The sequence below is a fragment of the Giraffa tippelskirchi genome, chromosome 7, assembly GCF_054371585.1.
Source record: "Giraffa tippelskirchi isolate mGirTip1 chromosome 7, T2T-mGirTip1v1.2.pri, whole genome shotgun sequence".
Classification (NCBI taxonomy): domain Eukaryota; kingdom Metazoa; phylum Chordata; class Mammalia; order Artiodactyla; family Giraffidae; genus Giraffa; species Giraffa tippelskirchi.
The window spans coordinates 64,922,606-64,947,932 of NC_137281.1; the positions used below are offsets into that span (position 1 = coordinate 64,922,606).

At 55.6% G+C, this 25,327-nt stretch overlaps 2 protein-coding genes across 2 annotated transcripts; both read right to left on the reverse strand.

Annotated features, from left to right (window-relative positions):
- Positions 1-101: 101 nt before the first annotated feature.
- LOC145514029 (uncharacterized) lies at positions 102-1,886 on the reverse strand. The gene is made up of 3 exons (XM_081511112.1): positions 1,717-1,886; positions 1,005-1,317; positions 102-754 (listed from the first exon to the last, which is right to left on the reverse strand). Exons 1-3 carry the CDS (start codon positions 1,849-1,851, stop codon positions 126-128), a joined length of 1,077 nt encoding a protein of 358 aa, XP_081367238.1. The 5' UTR covers positions 1,852-1,886; the 3' UTR covers positions 102-125.
- Positions 1,887-15,378: 13,492 nt separating this feature from the next.
- On the reverse strand, positions 15,379-17,161 carry LOC145514032 (uncharacterized). The gene is made up of 3 exons (XM_081511116.1): positions 16,992-17,161; positions 16,280-16,592; positions 15,379-16,029 (listed from the first exon to the last, which is right to left on the reverse strand). Exons 1-3 carry the CDS (start codon positions 17,124-17,126, stop codon positions 15,401-15,403), a joined length of 1,077 nt encoding a protein of 358 aa, XP_081367242.1. The 5' UTR covers positions 17,127-17,161; the 3' UTR covers positions 15,379-15,400.
- Between the last annotated feature and the right edge of the window lie 8,166 nt (positions 17,162-25,327).

Here is a 25,327-nt window from a genome sequence, read left to right on the forward strand (position 1 = left end):
AGGCTTTGTTGGGGGGTGGGGCATAAAGATCGAACGGGTCTGAAACTACAAAGTGGGATGGTAACACAGTATCACCAGAGTTACACAACAGTGTTCCCAAATTGCAACAATGATGAAAAAGTTTACTAATCCCAACTTAACCAAGAGAAATACAGGAAACCATACACAAAATAAAACATCACCAGAAAGGTGGAAACAAACCAAATGCAAAGCAGTTCAGGGGAAAGGAACTCCATGTCCCCTGGGGGCAGACCGAGTTGCCGGCGTCCACGGTGAGCAGACAGGGATGGAGGCTGCAGAGCCGACCGCTCCCCTGGACGTGGTGTTTCCGGCAAGGGCTCTGGGTCTCTGCCCAGAGCGGGGGCTCGTTCTTCCTGCAGGGGCGAGTGAGTCATCGTCGGCGTCTGGGTGTTGCGCGGGAGCCAGGGCAGGCTCTCCCTGCCGAGGCGGTGACTCCTCCTCTGCCTCGGGTTCTCCTGCCAAAGCCCGAGCAGGTACAGGTGCACGTGGAGGTGGAGGTTCTGGCTGAGGGGGTGGGACATCAGTGCCTGGGGCTGGGGGCCCTGCAGGCACGGAGATCCGATCTGCCCGGTGTGCTGGCCAGTACCCAGCTGGCCTGGTGTCTCTGCGAGGACAAGTCTTGGTTCTCCATCTGGCTTCGGTGGATCCCTGGGTCCTGCACCTGGAGCCACCACCTCTGTAGGGACAGGTCTGGGAAGTAGAGCCTGGTTCCAGTTGGAGGCCAGTGCTAGAGCTGGGGGAGAAGCAAAGTTTGCCCACAGGCCAGCCTTGGCATGTGCGTATCCCGGGACAGAAAGCTTCCAAGAGATTCCCAAAGAATACCCAGGGTCGGATGTCTTTTGGGACTGAAGTGTGCAAGATGGGGATGGGGGTGTGAGGCCAGCGCTTGCTGCAGGCCCAGCAGCATCTTTCGGGGACTCGTCCGTGTGTAGCTCAGCACCCCCTCCCCACACACTCCCGTGCACCAGCCCCAGCGTCCTCACCTCTGTGCTCTGGCGTGCTGGGCTCCAGGTCCTCCTGCTGCCTCAGAGGCCGGGGTTCTCGGGACTCTGGGTCGGAGCCGGGTGTGCTGAGCTCCGTGGCAGCCTCAGACTGGGCCGCCGGGTGTATCCTGGGCGGTGTCTCGGCAGCAGGCCTTCCCCGCCTCCGCTTCGCCCCCGGTGGGGCTGATGCCTCCGTGGGCACGCTCACCTGGAGCCTGCACTGGGCCTCACGGGCGGGGGGGTGGTGCTCCGACCCCTCCCTCCGGGAGGTGGACGGGGTGTCCCCGTCCTCGGCCTCATCACGTGGGAAGCTCTGCAACGACAGTGACCGTCAGCCAGCCGTGCTGGGAGTTTTCCGAGCTGGGCCTGGCCAGTGGAGCCGCTGCTTCTGCCTGCTCGAACTTCTCTTCCCAGAAGGGTCAGAGACGTGTGTCTGCTCAGATCCCCACCCGGGAGGAAAGAGACCCACCTGAGGGTGTGAGGTCAGCCTGGGCGGCCGGCGCTGCCCGCACTCTCCCCATCCCACCCAGCCTGCTCTCCCCTGGGGTGTGGACACAACTTGTCCGCAGGCTTCTGACCCCACATCCGCCTGGGCTTCCTTGAGGGAGACACACCCCGAGAAACCCGCATCCACACACACAGGCAAAGGACCCGGTGTTTCCGGGTGGCATGGGAGAGGTGGCCTGGCCCCGCCTGGGGCTCCCCGTGTTACCTTTCTGTTTCTCCGGGCAAAGGGCCAGAGGCCTCTCGGGGGTGCCCTGAGCCAACGTCGACAGGGTGCCCACGCACACTGCCTGTGAGCTCTCCTGAGGCCCCGGCCTCTGGGCAGGGGCAAGCAGCAGAACATCCTGGCAGCAAGTGATCTGGCTGGGGGCTCCTCTCCGCTCTGGAGGCCTGGATACCCGGGTTGCGGGTTCTGTTGGGTTCTGTTGCCGGCAGGTGACATCATTTCCTGGGGTTCGTGCTGAGGTCCCTTCCCCAAAACTTCGCAAGGGAATCTCTGGGTTTCTGACTGCTCGACCACCCCCCTTAGGCCATGTGCAGGCACAGTGACAGCCACACAGCCCAGCCCACAGCCCTGGGGAGGCCTGGGTGCAGCCAGGGCCTGAGCTCCGAGGACCCCGCTGCTCTCAGACCAGGCTCCTTCTTCTCATAAGTGGTGTGGCCCTGGACAAGCATATGCCCCTCAGGGTTTCCCCGGTTTCTCCATCTGCAGAGTGGGGGTCATTCTCCCATCTGTTTCCTAGGTCTGTCGGCCTACGAGCAGCTCCATGCCTTTCCACCTGGGGCTGATATCACGTGGAGCTTGTGCGCTGAGACTTCAGAAAGAAAGACTCCATCCAGGGCTGACACAGCACAGAATGGGGCAGAACGAGGCCTGGATGCGCCGTGGTACCCAGGAAAAGGCACTCCCCCTCCTGACTGTTTGGAGACCCCGCATGCAAGTTGGAGGACCGAAAGGAAGTCTCGAAGGTCTCCCTCTCTGATAGAAAAGAGTAGCCAACTTTCTGGTCCTCTGTTTCCATTGAGATTCTGTTCAAGTGTCCCAGCTCGGCTTCTGCGGGTGGCTGAGCTTCTAATGGCTCCCTGCGTTCTTGTCTTTTCCTCTCCAAACCTTCCGTCCGTTTCCCCCTTCTGGGGTGGATGGGCGCTGTCATTGCTTCTACCTTCGAGACAGATTGATGAAAAGTCTGGACCATCGACTCCTTTCCTCTCTTTGGTTCCGTGTCTCTCTCTGGCTGTGTCCCTCTCTTTTCCTTTCTCGATTCAGTCTGTGTCTTCCTCTTTCTCTCTCGTGTGTGGATGGATGGATGCTAGGAATGCACATGTATATGATTAGATGAGGGTTATGTTTTAGGGATAGGTTAGAGGGAGAGAAAGGCTTTAGGTCGGAGTTGGTCATGGGGGAAGGGTCAAGGGTGGTGGTGGTGTTTCTTGGAATCTGAGTGCTGTGCATTCTTCGTCTCTTTCCATATGAACCCCTTCTCAGACACACCACTTGCAAGGAGTCTCTCATGTTCCGTTTCCTATCTTTTGCATTTGTGAATGCTTAGCTTCTCTGTTGTGAAGAGGTTCCATTGGATGGAAACCCATTGGTGTACTTGGTTTCCCTCTTTCCCTTACTTGAAGAGACCCATTTCTACCTCCGCCCAGCAAATGGCAAGGAGACTCTGATGTTAAGGAGCCTTTGACCTACGCTTCTTTCTAGCTATCTCATGACATCAGTCTTTAGGGTGAGGTTTTTCCCCGATATTGAGGTGGTGTGAGATCAAAACCAATAGCGTTCTTCAGATGTAGCTGTCTGGTTTTCCCATGGACATTGATTGAAGAGGCTTTCTTGTTCCCATTTGGATATTCTCCCCTTCTGTGTCAGAGATGAGTTGACCTTGGATGCCGGGGTTTGTTTCTGGACCCTCAACTTTATTCCATCGATCTGGATCTGTGTGTGTTGTTGTATTCCCAATAGCATACTGTCCTGCTGCTGCCGCTGCGGCTAAGTCACTTCAGTCGTGTCTGACTCTGCGCGACCCCATGGCCTGCAGCCTACCAGGCTCCTCCGTCCAGGGCATTTTCCAGGCAAGAGTACTGGAGTGGGTCGCCATCGCCTTCTCCGATACTCTCCTGAGGATCCTAGTTTGGTCGTCTAATTTCCTTTCACACAACCTTGGACGTCCGTATCGGGGCTTTTTTGTCGGATTGTATTGACAATTTAGGCTCTTTTCTGTTTCCGTAACCCCTTTTGCAATTCTTTGTTCGGTGCGAACATGCATTGGCATTTTGGGAGGAATAGCATCGAAGCTGTGGATTGCCTTGTGGGGCTGTGACATCATTTTCCCAATAGGAATTCTTTCAAGCCCTGAGCACAGCTTCTCTTTCCAGTGATTGGTGTGGGCTTGATCTTCTTTCTTCCATCTCTCGCCGTTTTGTGAGAACAGGTCCTTCCTTCCCTTCTGGGTTAGATGGACTCTTGGGTATCACTTCAGTGAATGGCATTGTCAGTGGGGGTGATAATTCCCTTCTCATTGGAAGACTTTGCTGTGAGTATTAGAAGTGCAAGTGATTTCTCTTCCCCTTCCTCCCTGTCCATCTCTCAGAGCCACCGGGAAACAGAGGCCTCATCCAGGGTCACACAGGCCTGAGGGAGTGCAACTAGACTGTTGTTTCTTCAGGCCCTCAGTGCTGGACATCATCTGGGATACTCTGTGTGTGTCTTCCTCAGTCTGGCGTCCCTTCAGACCTTTCCCTAGTTTTCACAGGCTTGTTGTGTTGGTGTTCTTTGTCTGTTTGGAGACACGTCCTTGAGAAGCTTTGTGTTTCCACTCATTCGTCTCGCGATGTATGACCTGTCTTTTGCTTTTGTAATGAGGTCTTTCCCACGGTAGATATCTTTGATTTTGCAAAGTCCACTGTATTCTCTGGGTTGTTTTGTGGACTGCCTTTTAGTTTTGTGTGTGAAGACTCAAAGCACGTGTCCGGTTTCTGCTCATTGTTCTTCTAGATTTGTGACAAGTTTTCATGGAAACTTTGTCTAGGGATAACTGGAAGTGAACTCGGTGTAAGGTGTCAAGTCTCCATCTCCATTCATGTCATGCCCTGCAGTTTCCAATTCCCTGTTCCTGAGTGGTTTTGGAGACCTTGTGGGAAGTTTGGTTGCATCGGAGTTTGCATTTCCACCTTGAGTAGATTCACACTGTTCTGCCCTCAGGGACACTGTCAAGGGGGAGTGAGGAGCAGCCTGCACTTGCAGCAGTGACCACACGGTGGGGCGAGTGCTGCTGTCCCCTCTGGGAGCCCCAGGCCACAGGCATCCCAGTGAGGAGCAAGCTCTGTGCTCAGCTGAAAGGAGTTATTCTCTCAGGAGCCTCTGAGCCCTTGCCTTTGGATCACCCAGGGTGGGCATTTACTGTGACAGAAAAAAATTGCCCTGAATTCCATGGACGGAAGAGCCTGGCTGTGTAGAGTTTGTGAGTTGCCGTGAATCAGACACAACTGAGGACACAAAAACTCAATAGACTAAAACACTTTTTGGGGGTGGGGGGAGTGAAAGGGGGTGATGTGGGGTTTTTTGTCTTATATAATAGCCAAGGGAAATCTAGTTTAAACCTAAATTCACATAGATGGGAAAGGTATAGCTCTCCGTCACCCTATTAAAAAAAAAAAAAAAACGACTTAACTTTTCTGAAAGTTTATTTAGTAGCTTCCTTGAGCAGTTCATTGTGAAGCATTTTTTTTTTTTCTGTGACATTGGCCTCATTAAAAAGTACGGTTTGCGTTTACTGGATAATTTTGTTTATTGGTTTGTTAGGGAATCTTGGTAATATTTGAGTTTCCTGGGGAGCATGGTCACATGACCTGGCCCTGGCCAATCGGTGCGTTCCACCTCCCTGGCCACTGTGATTGGCTCCGGACTGGGGCAGTGCCCAATCGGGGCCCAGGGCCGGGCCCCACGTTGGAAGCCAGGGGAAGACGAGCTCTCGTCCTGCTGGGGTAGGGGAAGGGGTGGGGCCGGGGGAGGTCAGGCTCCAGCAGTGGGAGGGGCTTGAGGTCCGCCTGCGGCAGTTGGTGACCTTCCTGCTCCCCTCAGGGCAGAGCCGCCGGCCTGAGAATGAGGGCGCTGCTGAGCCCAGGGGCTGGGATGGCCCGTTGCTGCTGTGGTCCCAGAGCTCCACCCGAGACCTGAGGGAGGCCGTCTGCCCGTGAGTCCTCTCCCGCTTGTCTGTCAGCTTGTTTGAAGCATGCTGGGGTTTCTGCCCAGCTGGCTAAGGGGAGTCCCTGGAAATGCAAGGGTGTGGGTTTTGGCAGACTTCAGGGAAGACATGCCAGATGAGCCTGGGAGACTCCAGCTTAATCTGGATTCAGGAGATATCTCTTCGGGCCAGCTAGTAATTGTAGGATAAGCCTAATGAGTCTTCACAGGATGAAGAGAGTAACGTGCCAAGGTAGCAATCGATGTCCTCCTTCGAAAGGATGAAGCTGGTGCTCAGAGAAGGGGGGAACTTGGCCACAGCAAGGAGGTGTGCACCCAGACAGAACCCCCAGATCCGGCCATTTGAGCTCAGGGAGGCCAGTGGTGTGGCTTGTCCCTGTGGCAGGGGCCGAGGCACGCAGCCCACCCTGATTCCTGCGGGGGCCTGACTTGGGAAGTGCCATCTGGTAGCTTTGAGACTCACCAAACCAAATTGCACTGGAGAGAGGAAGGACACCTTCCTTCATCCACCCCCCACCCCCGCCGGATTCCCACATACCCTGACCCCTTTCTCTGGATTTCGGAGCCATTTCCAGAGTCCCGCTCATATGACCTCATTCGAAGTGCACTGTGGACGAGCTGCCATGTGCAGCTGCTACCACAGCAGCCAAGGGCTTTAGCTCCCGAGTACCTCCCTTCCTTTGGAACTTGGGGGCCCTCTACTCCCCACTTGCACACCACAGACCTTTGCTGAGGATTGTGGGGACCCTCACTCAGTTTGCAGCACGTTGTAGCCATCCCTGTCCTCTCAATACCTCCCTTGCAACTCAGCTTGTGAGCTCCTTTGGAGCAGCGTGGCCCACCTGGCTGCAACGGAAGAGACACAGCTGACAGGGAAACAACAGCTTAGATCTGACAGCCGGAAAGCTCTGTCAAAAGGGACCTCCCTCTTCACACCGTAGAGGCTGTAGGAGCCGCCAGGGTTTGGGAACCAGTGCTGGGGCCAAAATGACTCCACAGCTGTTTTCCTTCCTGGGGAGGGTTCTGGCTCCAGTGGGAATGGCTCAAGTCTCCTAAGGTTCTGAAAGCCCACTGTGTGCAGATTCACGGTACACAGAGAGGAGAAGGTGGAGTCCTGCCCTGGAGGTGGGCACAGCTCACGGATGAGCCAGGCAGGCAGGCAGGCAGGCAGGGCATGAGAACACCTGAGCTGCCTTCATGAGTGAATGGTGTGGGGGCAGAGGAAGAGAAGCCGGTCTGCTCCCTCATGTGGTGCCCAGGGCAGGTTGTCCCCAGAGGAAACCCTTACGACGGTGAGGACTATCACTGCTGTTTCCCAAGGGGTTCCGTCGGTGCGTGTCTTCCCCGGAGCGGTCAGGCCGTCTCTAAAGTACACTGGCCATGGGCATTGCCTCTCCTTGGAACTTCCCATGTGTTTCTCTTTTTTATGGAACAGTGATTTTTTAGAGGGGTTCTGGGCCACAAGGTTGTTGGGTCATTTTCTAGCCTTCTGTCGTGAAGAACGCTTTCCTGGGCGTTGGGGTGGTTTGTTGTTCCAGCTCCCTTTCTTGGCTTCTTTTGGGAGCTGGTGCAACAGAGGAGCTCAGCCTCTGCCTTCTGGCTGAGATGTCACCCTTCAAACAGCAATGCCTGCCTGGAGATAATGATGGCATTTGCCAAAAGGGCTTCGTTTGGCACATGATATCTTGAAAGGACGTACACCGTCCTTTCAGCTATCAAAGGCTAGTTCAAATGACATACAAATGAGAACTCTCCAATGGAGTCTTACAGTAGGTGGAGAGTCCGAAAAAAACTCCTTCAGTCATTTCACTGAGAGTCATTGATTGGGGACACCAAGAATATAGGAAGGAATGCAGAAAGAAAAGATGAAATTGTGTTCAGGATCGGGGGGAGGGATGAACAGGGCGTGCTTGCCTTGAATCCAGGCTTTGTTGGGGGGTGGGGCATAAAGATCGAACGGGTCTGAAACTACAAAGTGGGATGGTAACACAGTATCACCAGAGTTACACAACAGTGTTCCCAAATTGCAACAATGATGAAAAAGTTTACTAATCCCAACTTAACCAAGAGAAATACAGGAAACCATACACAAAATAAAACATCACCAGAAAGGTGGAAACAAACCAAATGCAAAGCAGTTCAGGGGAAAGGAACTCCATGTCCCCTGGGGGCAGACCGAGTTGCCGGCGTCCACGGTGAGCAGACAGGGATGGAGGCTGCAGAGCCGACCGCTCCCCTGGACGTGGTGTTTCCGGCAAGGGCTCTGGGTCTCTGCCCAGAGCGGGGGCTCGTTCTTCCTGCAGGGGCGAGTGAGTCATCGTCGGCGTCTGGGTGTTGCGCGGGAGCCAGGGCAGGCTCTCCCTGCCGAGGCGGTGACTCCTCCTCTGCCTCGGGTTCTCCTGCCAAAGCCCGAGCAGGTACAGGTGCACGTGGAGGTGGAGGTTCTGGCTGAGGGGGTGGGACATCAGTGCCTGGGGCTGGGGGCCCTGCAGGCACGGAGATCCGATCTGCCCGGTGTGCTGGCCAGTACCCAGCTGGCCTGGTGTCTCTGCGAGGACAAGTCTCGGTTCTCCATCTGGCCTCGGTGGATCCCTGGGTCCTGCACCTGGAGCCACCACCTCTGTAGGGACAGGTCTGGGAAGTAGAGCCTGGTTCCAGTTGGAGGCCAGTGCTAGAGCTGGGGGAGAAGCAAAGTTTGCCCACAGGCCAGCCTTGGCATGTGCGTATCCCGGGACAGAAAGCTTCCAAGAGATTCCCAAAGAATACCCAGGGTCAGATGTCTTTTGGGACTGAAGTGTGCAAGATGGGGATGGGGGTGTGAGGCCAGCGCTTGCTGCAGGCCCAGCAGCATCTTTCGGGGACTCGTCCGTGTGTAGCTCAGCACCCCCTCCCCACACACTCCCGTGCACCAGCCCCAGCGTCCTCACCTCTGTGCTCTGGCGTGCTGGGCTCCAGGTCCTCCTGCTGCCTCAGAGGCCGGGGTTCTCGGGACTCTGGGTCGGAGCCGGGTGTGCTGAGCTCCGTGGCAGCCTCAGACTGGGCCGCCGGGTGTATCCTGGGCGGTGTCTCGGCAGCAGGCCTTCCCCGCCTCCGCTTCGCCCCCGGTGGGGCTGATGCCTCCGTGGGCACGCTCACCTGGAGCCTGCACTGGGCCTCACGGGCGGGGGGGTGGTGCTCCGACCCCTCCCTCCGGGAGGTGGACGGGGTGTCCCCGTCCTCGGCCTCATCACGTGGGAAGCTCTGCAACGACAGTGACCGTCAGCCAGCCGTGCTTTGAGTTTTCCGAGCTGGGCCTGGCCAGTGGAGCCGCTGCTTCTGCCTGCTCGAACTTCTCTTCCCAGAAGGGTCAGAGACGTGTGTCTGCTCAGATCCCCACCCGGGAGGAAAGAGACCCACCTGAGGGTGTGAGGTCAGCCTGGGCGGCCGGCGCTGCCCGCACTCTCCCCATCCCACCCAGCCTGCTCTCCCCTGGGGTGTGGACACAACTTGTCCGCAGGCTTCTGACCCCACATCCGCCTGGGCTTCCTTGAGGGAGACACACCCTGAGAAACCCGCATCCACACACACAGGCAAAGGACCCGGTGTTTCCGGGTGGCATGGGAGAGGTGGCCTGGCCCCGCCTGGGGCTCCCCGTGTTACCTTTCTGTTTCTCCGGGCAAAGGGCCAGAGGCCTCTCGGGGGTGCCCTGAGCCAACGTCGACAGGGTGCCCACGCACACTGCCTGTGAGCTCTCCTGAGGCCCCGGCCTCTGGGCAGGGGCAAACAGCAGAACATCCTGGCAGCAAGTGATCTGGCTGGGGGCTCCTCTCCGCTCTGGAGGCCTGGATACCCGGGTTGCGGGTTCTGTTGGGTTCTGTTGCCGGCAGGTGACATCATTTCCTGGGGTTCGTGCTGAGGTCCCTTCCCCAAAACTTCGCAAGGGAATCTCTGGGTTTCTGACTGCTCGACCACCCCCCTTAGGCCATGTGCAGGCACAGTGACAGCCACACAGCCCAGCCCACAGCCCTGGGGAGGCCTGGGTGCAGCCAGGGCCTGAGCTCCGAGGACCCCGCTGCTCTCAGACCAGGCTCCTTCTTCTCATAAGTGGTGTGGCCCTGGACAAGCATATGCCCCTCAGGGTTTCCCCGGTCTCTCCATCTGCAGAGTGGGGGTCATTCTCCCATCTGTTTCCTAGGTCTGTCGGCCTACGAGCAGCTCCATGCCTTTCCACCTGGGGCTGATATCACGTGGAGCTTGTGCGCTGAGACTTCAGAAAGAAAGACTCCATCCAGGGCTGACACAGCACAGAATGGGGCAGAACGAGGCCTGGATGCGCCGTGGTACCCAGGAAAAGGCACTCCCCCTCCTGACTGTTTGGAGACCCCGCATGCAAGTTGGAGGACCGAAAGGAAGTCTCGAAGGTCTCCCTCTCTGATAGAAAAGAGTAGCCAACTTTCTGGTCCTCTGTTTCCATTGAGATTCTGTTCAAGTGTCCCAGCTCGGCTTCTGCGGGTGGCTGAGCTTCTAATGGCTCCCTGCGTTCTTGTCTTTTCCTCTCCAAACCTTCCGTCCGTTTCCCCCTTCTGGGGTGGATGGGCGCTGTCATTGCTTCTACCTTCGAGACAGATTGATGAAAAGTCTGGACCATCGACTCCTTTCCTCTCTTTGGTTCCGTGTCTCTCTCTGGCTGTGTCCCTCTCTTTTCCTTTCTCGATTCAGTCTGTGTCTTCCTCTTTCTCTCTCGTGTGTGGATGGATGGATGCTAGGAATGCACATGTATATGATTAGATGAGGGTTATGTTTTAGGGATAGGTTAGAGGGAGAGAAAGGCTTTAGGTCGGAGTTGGTCATGGGGGAAGGGTCAAGGGTGGTGGTGGTGTTTCTTGGAATCTGAGTGCTGTGCATTCTTCGTCTCTTTCCATATGAACCCCTTCTCAGATACACCACTTGCAAGGAGTCTCTCATGTTCCGTTTCCTATCTTTTGCATTTGTGAATGCTTAGCTTCTCTGTTGTGAAGAGGTTCCATTGGATGGAAACCCATTGGTGTACTTGGTTTCCCTCTTTCCCTTACTTCAAGAGACCCATTTCTACCTCCGCCCAGCAAATGGCAAGGAGACTCTGATGTTAAGGAGCCTTTGACCTACGCTTCTTTCTAGCTATCTCATGACATCAGTCTTTAGGGTGAGGTTTTTCCCCGATATTGAGGTGGTGTGAGATCAAAACCAATAGCGTTCTTCAGATGTAGCTGTCTGGTTTTCCCATGGACATTGATTGAAGAGGCTTTCTTGTTCCCATTTGGATATTCTCCCCTTCTGTGTCAGAGATGAGTTGACCTTGGATGCCGGGGTTTGTTTCTGGACCCTCAACTTTATTCCATCGATCTGGATCTGTGTGTGTTGTTGTATTCCCAATAGCATACTGTCCTGCTGCTGCCGCTGCGGCTAAGTCACTTCAGTCGTGTCTGACTCTGCGCGACCCCATGGCCTGCAGCCTACCAGGCTCCTCCGTCCAGGGCATTTTCCAGGCAAGAGTACTGGAGTGGGTCGCCATCGCCTTCTCCGATACTCTCCTGAGGATCCTAGTTTGGTCATCTAATTTCCTTTCACACAACCTTGGACGTCCCTATCGGGGCTTTTTTGTCGGATTGTATTGACAATTTAGGCTCTTTGCTGTTTCCGTAACCCCTTTTGCAATTCTTTGTTCGGTGCGAACATGCATTGGCATTTTGGGAGGAATAGCATCGAAGCTGTGGATTGCCTTGTGGGGCTGTGACATCATTTTCCCAATAGGAATTCTTTCAAGCCCTGAGCACAGCTTCTTTTTCCAGTGATTGGTGTGGGCTTGATCTTCTTTCTTCCATCTCTCGCCGTTTTGTGAGAACAGGTCCTTCCTTCCCTTCTGGGTTAGATGGACTCGTGGGTATCACTTCAGTGAATGGCATTGTCAGTGGGGGTGATAATTCCCTTCTCATTGGAAGACTTTGCTGTGAGTATTAGAAGTGCAAGTGATTTCTCTTCCCCTTCCTCCCTGTCCATCTCTCAGAGCCACCGGGAAACAGAGGCCTCATCCAGGGTCACACAGGCCTGAGGGAGTGCAACTAGACTGTTGTTTCTTCAGGCCCTCAGTGCTGGACATCATCCGGGATACTCTGTGTGTGTCTTCCTCAGTCTGGCGTCCCTTCAGACCTTTCCCTAGTTTTCACAGGCTTGTTGTGTTGGTGTTCTTTGTCTGTTTGGAGACACGTCCTTGAGAAGCTTTGTGTTTCCACTCATTCGTCTCGCGATGTATGACCTGTCTTTTGCTTTTGTAATGAGGTCTTTCCCACGGTAGATATCTTTGATTTTGCAAAGTCCACTGTATTCTCTGGGTTGTTTTGTGGACTGCCTTTTAGTTTTGTGTGTGAAGACTCAAAGCACGTGTCCGGTTTCTGCTCATTGTTCTTCTAGATTTGTGACAAGTTTTCATGGAAACTTTGTCTAGGGATAACTGGAAGTGAACTCGGTGTAAGGTGTCAAGTCTCCATCTCCATTCATGTCATGCCCTGCAGTTTCCAATTCCCTGTTCCTGAGTGGTTTTGGAGACCTTGTGGGAAGTTTGGTTGCATCGGAGTTTGCATTTCCACCTTGAGTAGATTCACACTGTTCTGCCCTCAGGGACACTGTCAAGGGGGAGTGAGGAGCAGCCTGCACTTGCAGCAGTGACCACACGGTGGGGCGAGTGCTGCTGTCCCCTCTGGGAGCCCCAGGCCACAGGCATCCCAGTGAGGAGCCAGCTCTGTGCTCAGCTGAAAGGAGTTATTCTCTCAGGAGCCTCTGAGCCCTTGCCTTTGGATCACCCAGGGTGGGCATTTACTGTGACAGAAAAAAATTGCCCTGAATTCCATGGACGGAAGAGCCTGGCTGTGTAGAGTTCGTGAGTTGCCGTGAATCAGACACAACTGAGGACACAAAAACTCAATAGACTAAAACACTTTTTGGGGGTGGGGGTAGTGAAAGGGGGTGATGTGGGGTTTTTTGTCTTATATAATAGCCAAGGGAAATCTAGTTTAAACCTAAATTCACATAGATGGGAAAGGTATAGCTCTCCGTCACCCTATTAAAAAAAAAAAAAAAAAACGACTTAACTTTTCTGAAAGTTTATTTAGTAGCTTCCTTGAGCAGTTCATTGTGAAGCATTTTTTTTTTTTTTCTGTGACATTGGCCTGATTAAAAAGTACGGTTTGCGTTTACTGGATAATTTTGTTCATTGGTTTGTTAGGGAATCTTGGTAATATTTGAGTTTCCTGGGGAGCATGGTCACATGACCTGGCCCTGGCCAATCGGTGCGTTCCACCTCCCTGGCCACTGTGATTGGCTCCGGACTGGGGCAGTGCCCAATTGGGGCCCAGGGCCGGGCCTCACGTTGGAAGCCAGGGGAAGACGAGCTCTCGTCCTGCTGGGGTAGGGGAAGGGGTGGGGCCGGGGGAGGTCAGGCTCCAGCAGTGGGAGGGGCTTGAGGTCCGCCTGCGGCAGTTGGTGACCTTCCTGCTCCCCTCAGGGCAGAGCCGCCGGCCTGAGAATGAGGGCGCTGCTGAGCCCAGGGGCTGGGATGGCCCGTTGCTGCTGTGGTCCCAGAGCTCCACCCGAGACCTGAGGGAGGCCGTCTGCCCGTGAGTCCTCTCCCGCTTGTCTGTCAGCTTGTTTGAAGCATGCTGGGTTTTCTGCCCAGCTGGCTAAGGGGAGTCCCTGGAAATGCAAGGGTGTGGGTTTTGGCAGACTTCAGGGAAGACATGCCAGATGAGCCTGGGAGACTCCAGCTTAATCTGGATTCAGGAGATATCTCTTCGGGCCAGCTAGTAATTGTAGGATAAGCCTAATGAGTCTTCACAGGATGAAGAGAGTAACGTGCCAAGGTAGCAATCGATGTCCTCCTTCGAGAGGATGAAGCTGGTGCTCAGAGAAGGGGGGAACTTGGCCACAGCAAGGAGGTGTGCACCCAGACAGAACCCCCAGATCCGGCCATTTGAGCTCAGGGAGGCCAGTGGTGTGGCTTGTCCCTGTGGCAGGGGCCGAGGCACGCAGCCCACCCTGATTCCTGCGGGGGCCTGACTTGGGAAGTGCCATCTGGTAGCTTTGAGACTCACCAAACCAAATTGCACTGGAGAGGGGAAGGACACCTTCCTTCATCCACCCCCCACCCCCGCCGGATTCCCACATACCCTGACCCCTTTCTCTGGATTTCGGAGCCATTTCCAGAGTCCCGCTCATATGACCTCATTCGAAGTGCACTGTGGACGAGCTGCCATCTGCAGCTGCTACCACAGCAGCCAAGGGCTTCAGCTCCCGAGTACCTCCCTTCCTTTGGAACTTGGGGGCCCTCTACTCCCCACTTGCACACCACAGACCTTTGCTGAGGATTGTGGGGACCCTCACTCAGTTTGCAGCACGTTGTAGCCATCCCTGTCCTCTCAATACCTCCCTTGCAACTCAGCTTGTGAGCTCCTTTGGAGCAGCGTGGCCCACCTGGCTGCAACGGAAGAGACACAGCTGACAGGGAAACAACAGCTTAGATCTGACAGCCGGAAAGCTCTGTCAAAAGGGACCTCCCTCTTCACACCGTAGAGGCTGTAGGAGCCGCCAGGGTTTGGGAACCAGTGCTGGGGCCAAAATGACTCCACAGCTGTTTTCCTTCCTGGGGAGGGTTCTGGCTCCAGTGGGAATGGCTCAAGTCTCCTAAGGTTCTGAAAGCCCACTGTGTGCAGATTCACGGTACACAGAGAGGAGAAGGTGGAGTCCTGCCCTGGAGGTGGGCACAGCTCACGGATGAGCCAGGCAGGCAGGCAGGCAGGCAGGGCATGAGAACACCTGAGCTGCCTTCATGAGTGAATGGTGTGGGGGCAGAGGAAGAGAAGCCGGTCTGCTCCCTCATGTGGTGCCCAGGGCAGGTTGTCCCCAGAGGAAACCCTTACGACGGTGAGGACTATCACTGCTGTTTCCCAAGGGGTTCCGTCGGTGCGTGTCTTCCCCGGAGCGGTCAGGCCGTCTCTAAAGTACACTGGCCATGGGCATTGCCTCTCCTTGGAACTTCCCATGTGTTTCTCTTTTTTATGGAACAGTGATTTTTTAGAGGGGTTCTGGGCCACAAGGTTGTTGGGTCATTTTCTAGCCTTCTGTCGTGAAGAACGCTTTCCTGGGCGTTGGGGTGGTTTGTTGTTCCAGCTCCCTTTCTTGGCTTCTTTTGGGAGCTGGTGCAACAAGAGGAGCTCAGCCTCTGCCTTCTGGCTGAGATGTCACCCTTCAAACAGCAATGCCTGCCTGGAGATAATGATGGCATTTGCCAAAAGGGCTTCGTTTGGCACATGATATCTTGAAAGGACGTACACCGTCCTTTCAGCTATCAAAGGCTAGTTCAAATGACATACAAATGAGAACTCTCCAATGGAGTCTTACAGTAGGTGGAGAGTCCGAAAAAAACTCCTTCAGTCATTTCACTGAGAGTCATTGATTGGGGACACCAAGAATATAGGAAGGAATGCAGAAAGAAAAGATGAAATTGTGTTCAGGATCGGGGGGAGGGATGAACAGGGCGTGCTTGCCTTGAATCCAGGCTTTGTTGGGGGGTGGGGCATAAAGATCGAACGGGTCTGAAACTACAAAGTGGGATGGTAACACAGTATCACCAGAGTTACACAACAGTGTTCCCAAATTGCAACAATGATGAAAAAGTTTACTAATCCCAACTTAACCAAGAGAAATACAGGAAACCATACACAAAATAAAACATCACCAGAAAGGTGGAAACAAACCAAATGCAAAGCAGTTCAGGGGAAAGGAACTCCATGTCCCCTGGGGGCAGACCGAGTTGCCGGCGTCCACGGTGAGCAGACAGGGATGGAGGCTGCAGAGCCGACCGCTCCCCTGGACGTGGTGTTTCCGGCAAGGGCTCTGGGTCTCTGCCCAGAGCGGGGGCTCGTTCTTCCTGCAGGGGCGAGTGAGTCATCGTCGGCGTCTGGGTGTTGCGCGGGAGCCAGGGCAGGCTCTCCCTGCCGAGGCGGTGACTCCTCCTCTGCCTCGGGTTCTCCTGCCAAAGCCCGAGCAGGTACAGGTGCACGTGGAGGTGGAGGTTCTGGCTGAGGGGGTGGGACATCAGTGCCTGGGGCTGGGGGCCCTGCAGGCACGGAGATCCGATCTGCCCGGTGTGCTGGCCAGTACCCAGCTGGCCTGGTGTCTCTGCGAGGACAAGTCTTGGTTCTCCATCTGGCCTCGGTGGATCCCTGGGTCCTGCACCTGGAGCCACCACCTCTGTAGGGACAGGTCTGGGAAGTAGAGCCTGGTTCCAGTTGGAGGCCAGTGCTAGAGCTGGGGGAGAAGCAAAGTTTGCCCACAGGCCAGCCTTGGCATGTGCGTATCCCGGGACAGAAAGCTTCCAAGAGATTCCCAAAGAATACCCAGGGTCGGATGTCTTTTGGGACTGAAGTGTGCAAGATGGGGATGGGGGTGTGAGGCCAGCGCTTGCTGCAGGCCCAGCAGCATCTTTCGGGGACTCGTCCGTGTGTAGCTCAGCACCCCCTCCCCACACACTCCCGTGCACCAGCCCCAGCGTCCTCACCTCTGTGCTCTGGCGTGCTGGGCTCCAGGTCCTCCTGCTGCCTCAGAGGCCGGGGTTCTCGGGACTCTGGGTCGGAGCCGGGTGTGCTGAGCTCCGTGGCAGCCTCAGACTGGGCCGCCGGGTGTATCCTGGGCGGTGTCTCGGCAGCAGGCCTTCCCCGCCTCCGCTTCGCCCCCGGTGGGGCTGATGCCTCCGTGGGCACGCTCACCTGGAGCCTGCACTGGGCCTCACGGGCGGGGGGGTGGTGCTCCGACCCCTCCCTCCGGGAGGTGGACGGGGTGTCCCCGTCCTCGGCCTCATCACGTGGGAAGCTCTGCAACGACAGTGACCGTCAGCCAGCCGTGCTGGGAGTTTTCCGAGCTGGGCCTGGCCAGTGGAGCCGCTGCTTCTGCCTGCTCGAACTTCTCTTCCCAGAAGGGTCAGAGACGTGTGTCTGCTCAGATCCCCACCCGGGAGGAAAGAGACCCACCTGAGGGTGTGAGGTCAGCCTGGGCGGCCGGCGCTGCCCGCACTCTCCCCATCCCACCCAGCCTGCTCTCCCCTGGGGTGTGGACACAACTTGTCCGCAGGCTTCTGACCCCACATCCGCCTGGGCTTCCTTGAGGGAGACACACCCCGAGAAACCCGCATCCACACACACAGGCAAAGGACCCGGTGTTTCCGGGTGGCATGGGAGAGGTGGCCTGGCCCCGCCTGGGGCTCCCCGTGTTACCTTTCTGTTTCTCTGGGCAAAGGGCCAGAGGCCTCTCGGGGGTGCCCTGAGCCAACGTCGACAGGGTGCCCACGCACACTGCCTGTGAGCTCTCCTGAGGCCCCGGCCTCTGGGCAGGGGCAAGCAGCAGAACATCCTGGCAGCAAGTGATCTGGCTGGGGGCTCCTCTCCGCTCTGGAGGCCTGGATACCCGGGTTGCGGGTTCTGTTGGGTTCTGTTGCCGGCAGGTGACATCATTTCCTGGGGTTCGTGCTGAGGTCCCTTCCCCAAAACTTCGCAAGGGAATCTCTGGGTTTCTGACTGCTCGACCACCCCCCTTAGGCCATGTGCAGGCACAGTGACAGCCACACAGCCCAGCCCACAGCCCTGGGGAGGCCTGGGTGCAGCCAGGGCCTGAGCTCCGAGGACCCCGCTGCTCTCAGACCAGGCTCCTTCTTCTCATAAGTGGTGTGGCCCTGGACAAGCATATGCCCCTCAGGGTTTCCCCGGTCTCTCCATCTGCAGAGTGGGGGTCATTCTCCCATCTGTTTCCTAGGTCTGTCGGCCTACGAGCAGCTCCATGCCTTTCCACCTGGGGCTGATATCACGTGGAGCTTGTGCGCTGAGACTTCAGAAAGAAAGACTCCATCCAGGGCTGACACAGCACAGAATGGGGCAGAACGAGGCCTGGATGCGCCGTGGTACCCAGGAAAAGCACTCCCCCTCCTGACTGTTTGGAGACCCCGCATGCAAGTTGGAGGACCGAAAGGAAGTCTCGAAGGTCTCCCTCTCTGATAGAAAAGAGTAGCCAACTTTCTGGTCCTCTGTTTCCGTTGAGATTCTGTTCAAGTGTCCCAGCTCGGCTTCTGCGGGTGGCTGAGCTTCTAATGGCTCCCTGCGTTCTTGTCTTTTCCTCTCCAAACCTTCCGTCCGTTTCCCCCTTCTGGGGTGGATGGGCGCTGTCATTGCTTCTACCTTCGAGACAGATTGATGAAAAGTCTGGACCATCGACTCCTTTCCTCTCTTTGGTTCCGTGTCTCTCTCTGGCTGTGTCCCTCTCTTTTCCTTTCTCGATTCAGTCTGTGTCTTCCTCTTTCTCTCTCGTGTGTGGATGGATGGATGCTAGGAATGCACATGTATATGATTAGATGAGGGTTATGTTTTAGGGATAGGTTAGAGGGAGAGAAAGGCTTTAGGTCGGAGTTGGTCATGGGGGAAGGGTCAAGGGTGGTGGTGGTGTTTCTTGGAATCTGAGTGCTGTGCATTCTTCGTCTCTTTCCATATGAACCCCTTCTCAGACACACCACTTGCAAGGAGTCTCTCATGTTCCGTTTCCTATCTTTTGCATTTGTGAATGCTTAGCTTCTCTGTTGTGAAGAGGTTCCATTGGATGGAAACCCATTGGTGTACTTGGTTTCCCTCTTTCCCTTACTTGAAGAGACCCATTTCTACCTCCGCCCAGCAAATGGCAAGGAGACTCTGATGTTAAGGAGCCTTTGACCTACGCTTCTTTCTAGCTATCTCATGACATCAGTCTTTAGGGTGAGGTTTTTCCCCGATATTGAGGTGGTGTGAGATCAAAACCAATAGCGTTCTTCAGATGTAGCTGTCTGGTTTTCCCATGGACATTGATTGAAGAGGCTTTCTTGTTCCCATTTGGATATTCTCCCCTTCTGTGTCAGAGATGAGTTGACCTTGGATGCCGGGGTTTGTTTCTGGACCCTCAACTTTATTCCATCGATCTGGATCTGTGTGTGTTGTTGTATTCCCAATAGCATACTGTCCTGCTGCTGCCGCTGCGGCTAAGTCACTTCAGTCGTGTCTGACTCTGCGCGACCCCATGGCCTGCAGCCTACCAGGCTCCTCCGTCCAGGGCATTTTCCAGGCAAGAGTACTGGAGTGGGTCGCCATCGCCTTCTCCGATACTCTCCTGAGGATCCTAGTTTGGTCGTCTAATTTCCTTTCACACAACCTTGGACGTCCGTATCGGGGCTTTTTTGTCGGATTGTATTGACAATTTAGGCTCTTTTCTGTTTCCGTAACCCCTTTTGCAATTCTTTGTTCGGTGCGAACATGCATTGGCATTTTGGGAGGAATAGCATCGAAGCTGTGGATTGCCTTGTGGGGCTGTGACATCATTTTCCCAATAGGAATTCTTTCAAGCCCTGAGCACAGCTTCTCTTTCCAGTGATTGGTGTGGGCTTGATCTTCTTTCTTCCATCTCTCGCCGTTTTGTGAGAACAGGTCCTTCCTTCCCTTCTGGGTTAGATGGACTCGTGGGTATCACTTCAGTGAATGGCATTGTCAGTGGGGGTGATAATTCCCTTCTCATTGGAAGACTTTGCTGTGAGTATTAGAAGTGCAAGTGATTTCTCTTCCCCTTCCTCCCTGTCCATCTCTCAGAGCCACCGGGAAACAGAGGCCTCATCCAGGGTCACACAGGCCTGAGGGAGTGCAACTAGACTGTTGTTTCTTCAGGCCCTCAGTGCTGGACATCATCCGGGATACTCTGTGTGTGTCTTCCTCAGTCTGGCGTCCCTTCAGACCTTTCCCTAGTTTTCACAGGCTTGTTGTGTTGGTGTTCTTTGTCTGTTTGGAGACACGTCCTTGAGAAGCTTTGTGTTTCCACTCATTCGTCTCGCGATGTATGACCTGTCTTTTGCTTTTCTAATGAGGTCTTTCCCACGGTAGATATCTTTGATTTTGCAAAGTCCACTGTATTCTCTGGGTTGTTTTGTGGACTGCCTTTTAGTTTTGTGTGTGAAGACTCAAAGCACGTGTCCGGTTTCTGCTCATTGTTCTTCTAGATTTGTGACAAGTTTTCATGGAAACTTTGTCTAGGGATAACTGGAAGTGAACTCGGTGTAAGGTGTCAAGTCTCCATCTCCATTCATGTCATGCCCTGCAGTTTCCAATTCCCTGTTCCTGAGTGGTTTTGGAGACCTTGTGGGAAGTTTGGTTGCATCGGAGTTTGCATTTCCACCTTGAGTAGATTCACACTGTTCTGCCCTCAGGGACACTGTCAAGGGGGAGTGAGGAGCAGCCTGCACTTGCAGCAGTGACCACACGGTGGGGCGAGTGCTGCTGTCCCCTCTGGGAGCCCCAGGCCACAGGCATCCCAGTGAGGAGCCAGCTCTGTGCTCAGCTGAAAGGAGTTATTCTCTCAGGAGCCTCTGAGCCCTTGCCTTTGGATCACCCAGGGTGGGCATTTACTGTGACAGAAAAAAATTGCCCTGAATTCCATGGACGGAAGAGCCTGGCTGTGTAGAGTTCGTGAGTTGCCGTGAATCAGACACAACTGAGGACACAAAAACTCAATAGACTAAAACACTTTTTGGGGGTGGGGGTAGTGAAAGGGGGTGATGTGGGGTTTTTTGTCTTATATAATAGCCAAGGGAAATCTAGTTTAAACCTAAATTCACATAGATGGGAAAGGTATAGCTCTCCGTCACCCTATTAAAAAAAAAAAAAAAAAAACGACTTAACTTTTCTGAAAGTTTATTTAGTAGCTTCCTTGAGCAGTTCATTGTGAAGCATTTTTTTTTTTTCTGTGACATTGGCCTCATTAAAAAGTACGGTTTGCGTTTACTGGATAATTTTGTTCATTGGTTTGTTAGGGAATCTTGGTAATATTTGAGTTTCCTGGGGAGCATGGTCACATGACCTGGCCCTGGCCAATCGGTGCGTTCCACCTCCCTGGCCACTGTGATTGGCTCCGGACTGGGGCAGTGCCCAATCGGGGCCCAGGGCCGGGCCTCACGTTGGAAGCCAGGGGAAGACGAGCTCTCGTCCTGCTGGGGTAGGGGAAGGGGTGGGGCCGGGGGAGGTCAGGCTCCAGCAGTGGGAGGGGCTTGAGGTCCGCCTGCGGCAGTTGGTGACCTTCCTGCTCCCCTCAGGGCAGAGCCGCCGGCCTGAGAATGAGGGCGCTGCTGAGCCCAGGGGCTGGGATGGCCCGTTGCTGCTGTGGTCCCAGAGCTCCACCCGAGACCTGAGGGAGGCCGTCTGCCCGTGAGTCCTCTCCCGCTTGTCTGTCAGCTTGTTTGAAGCATGCTGGGTTTTCTGCCCAGCTGGCTAAGGGGAGTCCCTGGAAATGCAAGGGTGTGGGTTTTGGCAGACTTCAGGGAAGACATGCCAGATGAGCCTGGGAGACTCCAGCTTAATCTGGATTCAGGAGATATCTCTTCGGGCCAGCTAGTAATTGTAGGATAAGCCTAATGAGTCTTCACAGGATGAAGAGAGTAACGTGCCAAGGTAGCAATCGATGTCCTCCTTCGAGAGGATGAAGCTGGTGCTCAGAGAAGGGGGGAACTTGGCCACAGCAAGGAGGTGTGCACCCAGACAGAACCCCCAGATCCGGCCATTTGAGCTCAGGGAGGCCAGTGGTGTGGCTTGTCCCTGTGGCAGGGGCCGAGGCACGCAGCCCACCCTGATTCCTGCGGGGGCCTGACTTGGGAAGTGCCATCTGGTAGCTTTGAGACTCACCAAACCAAATTGCACTGGAGAGGGGAAGGACACCTTCCTTCATCCACCCCCCACCCCCGCCGGATTCCCACATACCCTGACCCCTTTCTCTGGATTTCGGAGCCATTTCCAGAGTCCCGCTCATATGACCTCATTCGAAGTGCACTGTGGACGAGCTGCCATCTGCAGCTGCTACCACAGCAGCCAAGGGCTTCAGCTCCCGAGTACCTCCCTTCCTTTGGAACTTGGGGGCCCTCTACTCCCCACTTGCACACCACAGACCTTTGCTGAGGATTGTGGGGACCCTCACTCAGTTTGCAGCACGTTGTAGCCATCCCTGTCCTCTCAATACCTCCCTTGCAACTCAGCTTGTGAGCTCCTTTGGAGCAGCGTGGCCCACCTGGCTGCAACGGAAGAGACACAGCTGACAGGGAAACAACAGCTTAGATCTGACAGCCGGAAAGCTCTGTCAAAAGGGACCTCCCTCTTCACACCGTAGAGGCTGTAGGAGCCGCCAGGGTTTGGGAACCAGTGCTGGGGCCAAAATGACTCCACAGCTGTTTTCCTTCCTGGGGAGGGTTCTGGCTCCAGTGGGAATGGCTCAAGTCTCCTAAGGTTCTGAAAGCCCACTGTGTGCAGATTCACGGTACACAGAGAGGAGAAGGTGGAGTCCTGCCCTGGAGGTGGGCACAGCTCACGGATGAGCCAGGCAGGCAGGCAGGCAGGCAGGGCATGAGAACACCTGAGCTGCCTTCATGAGTGAATGGTGTGGGGGCAGAGGAAGAGAAGCCGGTCTGCTCCCTCATGTGGTGCCCAGGGCAGGTTGTCCCCAGAGGAAACCCTTACGACGGTGAGGACTATCACTGCTGTTTCCCAAGGGGTTCCGTCGGTGCGTGTCTTCCCCGGAGCGGTCAGGCCGTCTCTAAAGTACACTGGCCATGGGCATTGCCTCTCCTTGGAACTTCCCATGTGTTTCTCTTTTTTATGGAACAGTGATTTTTTAGAGGGGTTCTGGGCCACAAGGTTGTTGGGTCATTTTCTAGCCTTCTGTCGTGAAGAACGCTTTCCTGGGCGTTGGGGTGGTTTGTTGTTCCAGCTCCCTTTCTTGGCTTCTTTTGGGAGCTGGTGCAACAAGAGGAGCTCAGCCTCTGCCTTCTGGCTGAGATGTCACCCTTCAAACAGCAATGCCTGCCTGGAGATAATGATGGCATTTGCCAAAAGGGCTTCGTTTGGCACATGATATCTTGAAAGGACGTACACCGTCCTTTCAGCTATCAAAGGCTAGTTCAAATGACATACAAATGAGAACTCTCCAATGGAGTCTTACAGTAGGTGGAGAGTCCGAAAAAAACTCCTTCAGTCATTTCACTGAGAGTCATTGATTGGGGACACCAAGAATATAGGAAGGAATGCAGAAAGAAAAGATGAAATTGTGTTCAGGATCGGGGGGAGGGATGAACAGGGCGTGCTTGCCTTGAATACAGGCTTTGTTGGGGGGTGGGGCATAAAGATCGAACGGGTCTGAAACTACAAAGTGGGATGGTAACACAGTATCACCAGAGTTACACAACAGTGTTCCCAAATTGCAACAATGATGAAAAAGTTTACTAATCCCAACTTAACCAAGAGAAATACAGGAAACCATACACAAAATAAAACATCACCAGAAAGGTGGAAACAAACCAAATGCAAAGCAGTTCAGGGGAAAGGAACTCCATGTCCCCTGGGGGCAGACCGAGTTGCCGGCGTCCACGGTGAGCAGACAGGGATGGAGGCTGCAGAGCCGACCGCTCCCCTGGACGTGGTGTTTCCGGCAAGGGCTCTGGGTCTCTGCCCAGAGCGGGGGCTCGTTCTTCCTGCAGGGGCGAGTGAGTCATCGTCGGCGTCTGGGTGTTGCGCGGGAGCCAGGGCAGGCTCTCCCTGCCGAGGCGGTGACTCCTCCTCTGCCTCGGGTTCTCCTGCCAAAGCCCGAGCAGGTACAGGTGCACGTGGAGGTGGAGGTTCTGGCTGAGGGGGTGGGACATCAGTGCCTGGGGCTGGGGGCCCTGCAGGCACGGAGATCCGATCTGCCCGGTGTGCTGGCCAGTACCCAGCTGGCCTGGTGTCTCTGCGAGGACAAGTCTCGGTTCTCCATCTGGCCTCGGTGGATCCCTGGGTCCTGCACCTGGAGCCACCACCTCTGTAGGGACAGGTCTGGGAAGTAGAGCCTGGTTCCAGTTGGAGGCCAGTGCTAGAGCTGGGGGAGAAGCAAAGTTTGCCCACAGGCCAGCCTTGGCATGTGCGTATCCCGGGACAGAAAGCTTCCAAGAGATTCCCAAAGAATACCCAGGGTCAGATGTCTTTTGGGACTGAAGTGTGCAAGATGGGGATGGGGGTGTGAGGCCAGCGCTTGCTGCAGGCCCAGCAGCATCTTTCGGGGACTCGTCCGTGTGTAGCTCAGCACCCCCTCCCCACACACTCCCGTGCACCAGCCCCAGCGTCCTCACCTCTGTGCTCTGGCGTGCTGGGCTCCAGGTCCTCCTGCTGCCTCAGAGGCCGGGGTTCTCGGGACTCTGGGTCGGAGCCGGGTGTGCTGAGCTCCGTGGCAGCCTCAGACTGGGCCGCCGGGTGTATCCTGGGCGGTGTCTCGGCAGCAGGCCTTCCCCGCCTCCGCTTCGCCCCCGGTGGGGCTGATGCCTCCGTGGGCACGCTCACCTGGAGCCTGCACTGGGCCTCACGGGCGGGGGGGTGGTGCTCCGACCCCTCCCTCCGGGAGGTGGACGGGGTGTCCCCGTCCTCGGCCTCATCACGTGGGAAGCTCTGCAACGACAGTGACCGTCAGCCAGCCGTGCTTTGAGTTTTCCGAGCTGGGCCTGGCCAGTGGAGCCGCTGCTTCTGCCTGCTCGAACTTCTCTTCCCAGAAGGGTCAGAGACGTGTGTCTGCTCAGATCCCCACCCGGGAGGAAAGAGACCCACCTGAGGGTGTGAGGTCAGCCTGGGCGGCCGGCGCTGCCCGCACTCTCCCCATCCCACCCAGCCTGCTCTCCCCTGGGGTGTGGACACAACTTGTCCGCAGGCTTCTGACCCCACATCCGCCTGGGCTTCCTTGAGGGAGACACACCCTGAGAAACCCGCATCCACACACACAGGCAAAGGACCCGGTGTTTCCGGGTGGCATGGGAGAGGTGGCCTGGCCCCGCCTGGGGCTCCCCGTGTTACCTTTCTGTTTCTCCGGGCAAAGGGCCAGAGGCCTCTCGGGGGTGCCCTGAGCCAACGTCGACAGGGTGCCCACGCACACTGCCTGTGAGCTCTCCTGAGGCCCCGGCCTCTGGGCAGGGGCAAACAGCAGAACATCCTGGCAGCAAGTGATCTGGCTGGGGGCTCCTCTCCGCTCTGGAGGCCTGGATACCCGGGTTGCGGGTTCTGTTGGGTTCTGTTGCCGGCAGGTGACATCATTTCCTGGGGTTCGTGCTGAGGTCCCTTCCCCAAAACTTCGCAAGGGAATCTCTGGGTTTCTGACTGCTCGACCACCCCCCTTAGGCCATGTGCAGGCACAGTGACAGCCACACAGCCCAGCCCACAGCCCTGGGGAGGCCTGGGTGCAGCCAGGGCCTGAGCTCCGAGGACCCCGCTGCTCTCAGACCAGGCTCCTTCTTCTCATAAGTGGTGTGGCCCTGGACAAGCATATGCCCCTCAGGGTTTCCCCGGTCTCTCCATCTGCAGAGTGGGGGTCATTCTCCCATCTGTTTCCTAGGTCTGTCGGCCTACGAGCAGCTCCATGCCTTTCCACCTGGGGCTGATATCACGTGGAGCTTGTGCGCTGAGACTTCAGAAAGAAAGACTCCATCCAGGGCTGACACAGCACAGAATGGGGCAGAACGAGGCCTGGATGCGCCGTGGTACCCAGGAAAAGGCAC

Coding starts and splice junctions, on each gene's coding strand:
- LOC145514032 (XM_081511116.1), bottom strand. CDS start 17,126: ATGTTCTGCTGCTTGCCCCTGCCCAGAGGCCGGGGCCTCAGGAGAGCT. Junction 16,593..16,991: donor TTGCCCAGAGAAACAGAAAG/GTAACACGGGGA, acceptor CTGTCGTTGCAG/AGCTTCCCACGTGATGAGGC. Junction 16,030..16,279: donor CAGCACGCCAGAGCACAGAG/GTGAGGACGCTG, acceptor CTTCTCCCCCAG/CTCTAGCACTGGCCTCCAAC.
- LOC145514029 (XM_081511112.1), bottom strand. CDS start 1,851: ATGTTCTGCTGCTTGCCCCTGCCCAGAGGCCGGGGCCTCAGGAGAGCT. Junction 1,318..1,716: donor TTGCCCGGAGAAACAGAAAG/GTAACACGGGGA, acceptor CTGTCGTTGCAG/AGCTTCCCACGTGATGAGGC. Junction 755..1,004: donor CAGCACGCCAGAGCACAGAG/GTGAGGACGCTG, acceptor CTTCTCCCCCAG/CTCTAGCACTGGCCTCCAAC.